The sequence below is a fragment of the Temnothorax curvispinosus genome, unplaced genomic scaffold (assembly GCF_003070985.1).
Source record: "Temnothorax curvispinosus isolate PA1 unplaced genomic scaffold, ASM307098v1 QBEX01007734.1, whole genome shotgun sequence".
Classification (NCBI taxonomy): Eukaryota; Metazoa; Arthropoda; class Insecta; order Hymenoptera; family Formicidae; genus Temnothorax; species Temnothorax curvispinosus.
In genome coordinates this window covers 2,667,519-2,677,123 of record NW_020217514.1, presented here as the reverse complement: position 1 = coordinate 2,677,123, position 9,605 = coordinate 2,667,519, and the positions used below count along the sequence as shown (strand labels likewise).

The following is a 9,605-nucleotide window of genomic DNA, read 5'->3' as shown; positions in this document are numbered from 1 at the left end:
TATTGTAATAATATTGTAACAGTTATTATTGTATCCGATATATTTTTGTATAATAATTCTCTTAAACTGATCAATTCTTCTTTTTCTAAATTTCTTAATTTTAATATCAGAGCATACACACATACATGATAACTTTCATAATTTCGTCAATTATTTCTACTTTTTAATGAAGTTGATTAGTTTGATTTCTGAGAAAATGATATCTTTCATGTCAAAGATAGAGCTATATAATCAAATAAATAAAACAAAAAAAAATACTAAGAAAATTATTGTGAAAATTACCAGACAAAGTACACATATATGTTGAAACTGATAAAATCAAGATGACCGATGAAAGCGTGCACTTTTAACCATCCTAAATTTAGTGATTTGCAATGAGTCGTTTATTATGGTAATGAAGCGATTCCCCAGAATTATTTTTAGTTTGTTAGATCAGTAGTTCGATTTAACGTCGAAGCTTTATCTGATTGGCTGGTAAGTATTATATATCGAGGTTAAAGGTAGTTGCCAGATGATTTTTTCACGTACGAGCTGTCGGCAATCTACTGCAATCCTCTAAAAGGATGCAATGCCAAACCGCTGTATGTACATACGATACGATGCAATGTATAACCGCTTTCATGTTCGCGAATAGTTCGCTGTGCGGGGGAACCGACTCGCTATAACTATCATCTACGTCATACAAAGATAACATCAAATATGCTACGAATTCTTCCCTAGATTATGTCATCTCTGAATACAAGTCAAGTAACAAATATTAATTATATCTATTTGAAAAAAATTAAGCACTTTCACATTTTATAAAATAAAAATCTGATTCTATTTAAATAAATAGATTTATAGAAGTGCCAAACTGTACATATAAAAACCAAGAACTGTGCAATATATCCAATGTTACAGTAATTTTTTTTACTAAAGAATTTAAAATTATAACCTTTATATAATTCACGTGCCCACGTGGTTGTAACAATTAATAATGTCATGTAACATTAATTTTCAAAGATACCAATTAAAAGAACTCGTATGTTCATTCAATTGCTTCAGCACGTTAATTGTTTCGCGAAGAGACAGCCGTGAAGGTGTCCTAAATAAAAGTCTTTTTATAGCGAGTTTGGTTCGAATGATTGGCGATGATCTATTAACACCGATTGTGGGTGTGTCTCTATTGTATCGCGCTGCTAATTAGTTTACTACGGCTCAGTAAGACTTTTTCGTTGGCGGAGTAAGTTTGCTGCATCTGAAAAAAATCCGCGTTAATTGTCCGATTTTGTGATTAATTCGAGTTTTAGAAAAGTGAACTTTAACGACAATGGTAATTATTACGTAAATTTACGGCAAATATCTACAAAATATCCGAATTAATTATGTAGTGATAATCGCGAAAAGTTCTTCATTCAGTGCTTTACGTGATTTTGTAATATATTTCTAATCATTTATACGTTGAATAAATATTTCGTTATTAATAATATTAGTTCGATTATAGGAAGAAGTTCAACTTAGCAAAGACCAATTATCTCGTAAGTATTAACTTGCGTTAAAACACTATTATTTTTAATATTAATATATTAAATGTGTTTAATTTAAAAAAAATTATTATTGGAAATTATAATTAACATATCTAGATGTTCGGCACATAAAAATTGAGGAACAATTGTTCTGAATAGATTTGCAAATGGCATTCGACGCGTTCGATCATGACAAAAAAGGATGTATCAGCACGAATATGGTAAGCACAATTTTGGGTATGCTTGGTCACGAGGTCTCACCAGAAGAGCTCGCAGAAATTATTGTGGAAATTGATACAGAAGGTAAATACATATTATTATTCACGATAAAAGAAAAACCGAACGAAAGAGAAATCGCATTTTTCAACTATATACGACTGTCTCTCTATAAGATAATGATATTTTCTAATACATTTACTCCAATAAAATTTTACAGTTTTTGTTTAAATAAAAAATTATTTAGTTTTATATTATATTTAGAACCTGTCCAGAGAGAAATGCGCGATAATCATCTATTGTCAAAAAATTTCAGAGAAAATTATTTTTAAAATGTATGATAGATTTATAAAGATACAACTCTAACGAAGAATACATATATTATAACATAACAGAGACTAATAATGGATATCAATCAAAATTTCTATTTTTAGGAAATGGCGAATTAAAATTCGAGGAGTTTTGCAAGTTAGCGTCGCGCTTTCTCGAAGAGGAAACTGACACGGAAGCGATACAGGAGGAGTTACGAGAGGCATTCCGATTGTACGATAAGGAAGGCAATGGTTATATCACTACAGACGTGTTCAGAGACATCCTTCACGAATTGGACGACGCATTATCTCCGGAGGAGCTTGACATGATCATAGAGGAGGTGGACACTGACGGATCTGGCACGGTTGATTTCGATGGTGAGAGATCTTGCGTGGTGCACCAGGTGTTAATTCACTTTGTCTTCGTCTATGCGCACCTAACCCAGCGTTTACATTACAGAATTCATGGAGGTCATGACAGGATAAATTATGACTTTGGCACCACGCAAATACACCGTGTCGATCGCCCACGTATCGAACAACGAGTGTGCCTGTACAAACAGAGAAGCCGAAATCTTTTTGTAATCGACGCTGGCAGAATATAAGTTCGTTCGTTTATCATATATCAGAAAAAATCGTCGTAAAACTTACTTTACGGCGAGGTTGCGATGAGAGATGATTAAAGATAAATCCTGAATCTTAATATTCTGCTTAATAGACTGCCAAATGTTAAATATATCAAATAGAATTCGAGAAAGATTTTGGCATCTCTGAAATAATATTTCAAGTATAATAATGACAATTATCGATACCTTGAAATTTATAGAGCTCTTAATTTGTCAAGATTGCAAAATTGCTATTCTCTACTAGAATTTTAACACTGAATTCCCATTAGTTGTTAATTTAATTAAATTTTATATTATAGTTTACTATTTAAAATGGTGTGTAATTATGTACATAACAAACATATATATAGATTGGCCAATAAGTCCGTGCGGTTTTTTATAAGTAAAATTTATAAGTAAAAAACCGCACGGACTTATTGGCCAACCTAATATTTAAAATATATTATTAAATTTTAAACGTATATATATCAAAAAATTAATAAATATAAAATTAATAAATATCGATTATGTAAATACAATATATATATATATAAAACAATAAACTTTAAAAAAGATGTATGTATTCATTTTAATCAAACTTTAATAGGATTTCGGATTATTCTCTAATTTTTCAAACTTCGAAAAAATATAAAATATGCAATATGCATAAAATGTATTACTCATTATTTTTTTGTTTTACTATTACTTTTGAAAGAAAATTCATTAATAATTACCAGAAGAATAAGATTTTAATTTCTATTAAATTTTGATAACATCAAATCGCAGTTCAAATATTACTAATATTGATATGGATATTGATAAGATATTGTCATTTTTCTAAATATAATTGCTATAATTGCACGAAGATACCTATATGTTTCTACGACTCCCTATAACAGTCTCACTATATTGTAGAAAATCTATATATTTGTAATTACTATTAGTACCTACAAAAAGTCACATTTTAAAATACATGCTCGCGTGTTGGCAACAACGATGGCACGTGTTTCACACGCATCAATCGTGACATTATACGCTCGATTCGTAATAGTAGCGTAACCTATTGTAAACTTGTGTCGGAAAAGTAGCGAAGACACGTGTACCAAGAAATTCGACAATGCATGCGATGGCAAGCGACTGTATTCCGGAATGAACGGTAAAATCGCCTAAATATAATAGCAGTCACCGGGCATTATGAGCTTATAATTAGGACTCTAAGAATAAAACATGCACAATTATTGCATAGAACCCTCTTGGGTCAGCATCACCCATGAATCCTCCGGCGATGTGCCAATTCTGTCTATTGTTGCGTCTAAGCAGTCACACACATTATATCGCTCGTAAATTTTGCCATTCGGACATATTGCAAAATTTCATGACAAACTGCTTGATTTCGGCAATGGCGACGCAAGTTTTAATCATAAAATGTCTTTGTGATAATCTGGTTGGAAGATTCCTGACAATTCTATCATAGTTTAAAGAGAAATTGAAAGAAACGTTTCAATAAAAAATTACGAGTAAAATTGCAAGTACCAGCAAAATTCATATCGTTGTATGTTTCGATAAATGTTTCGACATAATTCTAAGAAAAAGATTTCGTCATTCTTGAGTAAAAATTTATCACAACTACATATTAAGTGAATTAATTATTTTTTTGTGGTGTATTTTTAAATTATAATATGATATAATGCTATATATAGTTTTAGACGACATATACAGAAAAATTTCTTTAAAATCGACGAATTCAGATTCGTTATAGATACATATTATATCGTAGTAAATTATTTATATAAAAAAATAAGTCTCTCATATATGTATATTATCAGTATGTCAAAATAAGATTCCATTTATATAAGAATATAAAAAAAATAATTTGGATATATCTGTTGTATAATTACTCGAGCTCTCAAGAAGAAATTTAATGTAGCAAGAAATTGATATGGTATATTTTTCTGTATATATGTATAATACCACATTACATATTTGGCAACATAATTCTTATAAAGTATCACATAAATTGATTAATAAATTTAATATAAATCTGTAATAATTAATATATAAAAACTGTTAATTTTAGTTATTAATAAATTTAAACTGTTTCATTATAAGTATGTAAAATAAACTTTAATATAATTGATACACCTGTACCTGGACGTTATAAGGTTCACGTCATAATTAATTCTTTGCATCAAGAAGGACAAAATTAATGCGAATATATCGCACGCGTATTAATTTTGTCAACGTAAGAACGTCAGAATATTTGGAACAGCTGTTGAACAAATCAAATCTATCACTGGTAGTGCTGTGAATGATTTTCGAAATTAAATGTGCTGCCACAAGTTTTGTATAATTAGGTAAAGTGTGTCTAAGAAAATAGAGTGGGGAGAACGTCCTCGATGAATTTGAAAACCGCTAGACTTGGGATGTAGAAATTATCTGGTCAATCACGTGCCAGAAGATCATCGTTATGATCACTTAAAACAGAAGTCCACAGCCAGAACCTGGTGCATACCCGGATAAACCGTCGACGCCAACGTACCACCGGCAGCGCGTATATTTACCATCATTATGGTAAGTCATATATGCTTTCGATAAACGCGAGAATTATGTTTTGCATAATTCAAAATTTTTATTATTAAAACCTGATTTTTAGTGACTTTATTTTCAGTGAATTAATATTTTATATAATCACAAACAACAATTAATTATCTCTTATAATTTCAGGATGACCTAAATAAGGACCAGATAGCTCGTAAGTAAACCTTTTTATCATGAAAATATTCAAAATAATATAAAGTTTTATCACTAATCGAAGAATATATCAAATAATATCTCTGTATAGTGTTGAAGAAAGCTTTCGATGCCTTCGATCACGAAAAGAAGGGCAGTATCGGCACCAACATGGTAGGCACAATATTGACCATGTTGGGTTACGAGCTCAGCGACAGCACGCTGCAGGATATTATTAAAGAAGTCGACGAGGATGGTAAATAAACTTCCGTTGATTATCCATCATCGATCACATTCCCTAAACGCTTAACGTTTCTTCATGTATGCATTTCTTGTACTGACAGGTTCCGGAGAACTCGAGTTCGAAGAATTCTGCACGCTGGCTGCTAGATTCTTAGTAGAAGAGGATCAGGAAGCGATGCAGCAAGAATTACGCGAGGCATTCCGGTTGTATGACAAAGAGGGCAATGGTTACATAACTACTGAGGTCTTTCGCGATATTCTTCACGAACTCGACGACAAACTATCACCGGAAGAACTTGATCTAATGATCGAAGAGATTGACGCTGATGGTTCAGGAACGCTCGATTTTGACGGTATTTTTATTATATACATATCTCTTCTATAATTTCGCGATATTGATTATTAACCTCGAAAAAATGGTTTAAATTAACTTCTAAAAAATTTAGTTATTCTTGAATAATTTTTAAGCAAATATATTTTTAAAATTCATTAAAGTTTAATAGAGTATAACGCTAGATCTTGCGTTTATTAAAACAGATACTATTAAATGTTAAATTATAGAAAGAACCTTTTACTAGATTCAGTGTTATAATCGTGTCAGGTAACGTGTCAATATCACTAAAAGCTATGGCACATGTTCAAAAACGCATGACATTAAAAATAATGTGTTTAAGAAATGCTCCACATTGCACCTAACAAGCGTAATTTGCAAAATACGATAATATGTGACACGCTTCGAAAGCCAAGTGGTTCATTTAAAATATGCTCAAGTTACGAAGCCCCGAGCCAAGTAAATTCGTTTCGCGCACGTCAACGTCAGCGAAGCTTAACGTAACCGGCACTAATAGCAAAGTCGATCGAACGTTCAATAAGTTTCTCGCCTTGGGTGGTTCGCCAAGTTTGTAGCCCGCGGGAAATGCAAGGCGCCGCCGCCTGATTACGCTAACGCCCGCATTTTGCGCACTTTCAGAGTTTATGGAAGTCATGACGGGAGGTGATGACTAAGTGGAGCTGATAATGAAGATGGGCACTCGGTGGCTGGCTGTTAGCCGCGCAATTGGCAACGCCCGTCAGAGAGAGAGAAAGAGAGAGCGTTCCTTCTTAATCATTCAGGCGCTTTTGCAAACCACTAAACTACCGAGGAAAATTGGACGTTTACGATCATCCGTGGTATCGTTGGCTGACGTTCGATGACTTTCATCATGCAAAGTGAAGATCACAACGTTTCCGTTTTTAATCGACATCAGGAGCAATGAAAATCTCGGAGTGCCTCGAGTAAATCAACGTTTGTGCGAAGTAAAGTAGCGATGTAAATTTTTTCATCACGGCGAAATGAGTACGCGCGCAAAGCCCAACGCAATTATCTCTAGTTGATTACGTCGCGAAGAAAGTTTATAATTTCCTACTCTACGAATGTCATTAGATATTGTTTCGAGATTTTACACGTGAAAGTACGGAGAGGTTCAATATGTAACATTAGTCATATGTAATAAGTTATTAAATTATTAAGTATGCTGCGTAAATATTGTGTATTTTCTTTTTATACGTGCCTTGCGCCTGAGCGATATTTTCCCGGTGCGCAAAGTAGCGCATCGCGTTGAAGTGTGTAAGGCGCTACTTTCTTCGTATAAGTCTTGACATTGCATCATTATAACAGATTCTATAACATCCTAATGAATGCGAGATTGTTTCAGTTGTAATTAATTAAATTGTAACTTTCTTTCGTCGTCTTTAAAATATTACTTCTGCAACGCTATATGTGATTCAATAATCAGATTCAAGATGATTCTTAATAGTAAGTCTTATTAACGTTAATAATTTAGTAATCTTAAAAAGTTAATTTAATAACTTAAAAAATAAAACTTTTAGTCAATTTAATGTGTGAAAATGTTGTCATTATCTGCAATAAAGACTGTTTTCCACATCATATATGCACATATATACATATATAATATATGAGTGCGTTGGAAAATAAATATATTTTTTCTACAATTCAAAATTTCCTATTAATATTCCTTTATCTTCTTTTATTCTATAATATATTCAACGAAAAAGATAAACTATTAATGAGACAAATGCCGATACCATTATAGGAGAACGGGGGGTAGCCGCGGACATTATTGAAATTCAAGTATACCGCGTATCTATGGCCATTGTTTAAACATTATAATATGCCCTTCTGCGTATCTCGACACATGCAGAATGTTTAATGACCATAGATACGCGGTATACTTGAATTTCAATAATGTCCGGGGCTATACTCCCTTCCGAACGTTATCACACATATATAACATTTACTGATACTGATAGAGACTGATATGTAGAGAAATTATACAGAATTAATAAATCATATTAGAAAATATTTTAATTTTTAAAATAAAGGTTGAAAAAGCACTTTGTATTTAGTTTTATGAAGAATGTTTATCAAAGAAGAGTGTTATAATTTTAGACAAGCGATTTGAGATAGAGATCTTTAAGAGATTTTGTAATCATATATTTATATATTTATATTCATTCCATTTTTATACTTGCGTGCAACTGCACGAATACAAAATTTGTTAAATAAAATATATAGATTATTCTACAACAATTGCTCTTTCCCTTTTAGAAAAAAACGATTCTCATTATAAATAATCATGTATTATTTTAATTACTAGCAAATGTATTATAAAAAATTGTTATTAATTTTAATAAAATCTTTTTCATTTTTTTAATAGTAAGATTCGCACGTTATACGAAACAAATCGTAATGACGAATAAAATAAAAATAGACTAAACTCACACGACTAAAACAAATGTTCACACCGATCACTAGCTGTCCGACCGGTGGCATTTCCGTTCTGAAAATGAGCCACGTAATAATAAGTACAGCAATAAACGTCGCAGCGTATGCAATCATGCTGTAAGAAACATTACCAAATCGGGTATCTGAAATGTTCAGTCACGGAATTATATCGCGATTCTCACGTCGTCGTAGACTAATCTGCTTCGCGTGAAAATGGCCGACCCATTTATTATACATCAGAGAACATGAATTTCGCTGAGAGCACAATTATTTGTCAGAGTCACTGAAACTATAGAAGTGTCGTAACTTTGTGTCCCGACGATCCAATCTATTGACCTTCCATTTCTTCTTACAGTCAACTCGAGCATTATTGTAATACGATTTCACTACATAATAAAGTCGATGCTATAAAAATATAATATGATAATATGGAAAAGATAATCTCTTGACTTCATATAATGCGTATTACACGCGATCTCACGCGTGATAGATTAAAGCATTAATAAGGTAATTTTAAGAACCGTTTCAAATCCATTATACAATTCTAACATGTTCTAATCTTCACTTTAAATCCTAATATGTATATATCGCATCATTTATCATAAGCATAATTTTAATAAATTAAAAATATCTTTATTTCATTTTTAGCTTTCTAAAATCGAAATTAAAGATTGAGTTGTTTAAGAACTAACGAAATCTATTCATAAAATAAATGGGATATTTCCTAATCTAGAAATTCAAGGATTAGTGGTAAAAAAAATATATTTCTTTTACAAATTGCATTTTTATATTGATGAGAGTTAATCATCATGATATAAACGTTACATTGAACATAATATCATACTTTTTCCTTTATCCCGGACGTAATAAATTTGAAGTGCAGTACGCTGAACGTTACATAGCTTATAGCTCGTAAGTATCGCATATAACTGTTGCAAGCGATTTACTTTCGTTAACAAAATAACAAAACTAGAAAATTTTGAATCTAGATTTCTGCGTTGGGGGGGGGGTATACGTTCACGTCGATTATACGAAAGACATTCCTATCTCGATCATAAAGATAAAATAAGTGACTATCGTCATATATTTTATAATTGAAATTAAGCTCCTGCTTTACGGTTACTTGTATTTCCGCACTGATTATCCGGGATATTTCGGTAAACGAGACGCCATTCGTAATAATTTATACGGAAGAAAAGTTCCTTTCACT

The 9,605-nt window shown here is 31.8% G+C and overlaps 1 protein-coding gene across 2 annotated transcripts; it reads left to right on the top strand.

Annotated features, from left to right (window-relative positions):
* Nucleotides 1-1,294: 1,294 nt before the first annotated feature.
* Nucleotides 1,295-7,133, top strand: LOC112457323 (troponin C). Of its 2 annotated transcripts, XM_025020304.1 has the most exons (7): nt 1,295-1,312; nt 1,484-1,517; nt 1,665-1,808; nt 2,156-2,410; nt 5,480-5,623; nt 5,712-5,963; nt 6,581-7,133. In XM_025020304.1, the coding sequence occupies exons 1-7, from the start codon at nt 1,310-1,312 to the stop codon at nt 6,613-6,615; spliced, it is 867 nt and encodes a 288-aa protein (XP_024876072.1). In that variant the 5' UTR covers nt 1,295-1,309; the 3' UTR covers nt 6,616-7,133. The 2 variants fall into 2 exon arrangements, with proteins under 2 accessions (XP_024876072.1, XP_024876073.1); XM_025020305.1 differs by lacking the exons at nt 1,295-1,312; nt 1,484-1,517; nt 1,665-1,808; nt 2,156-2,410 and adding exons at nt 5,116-5,208; nt 5,362-5,389.
* Nucleotides 7,134-9,605: the final 2,472 nt, after the last annotated feature.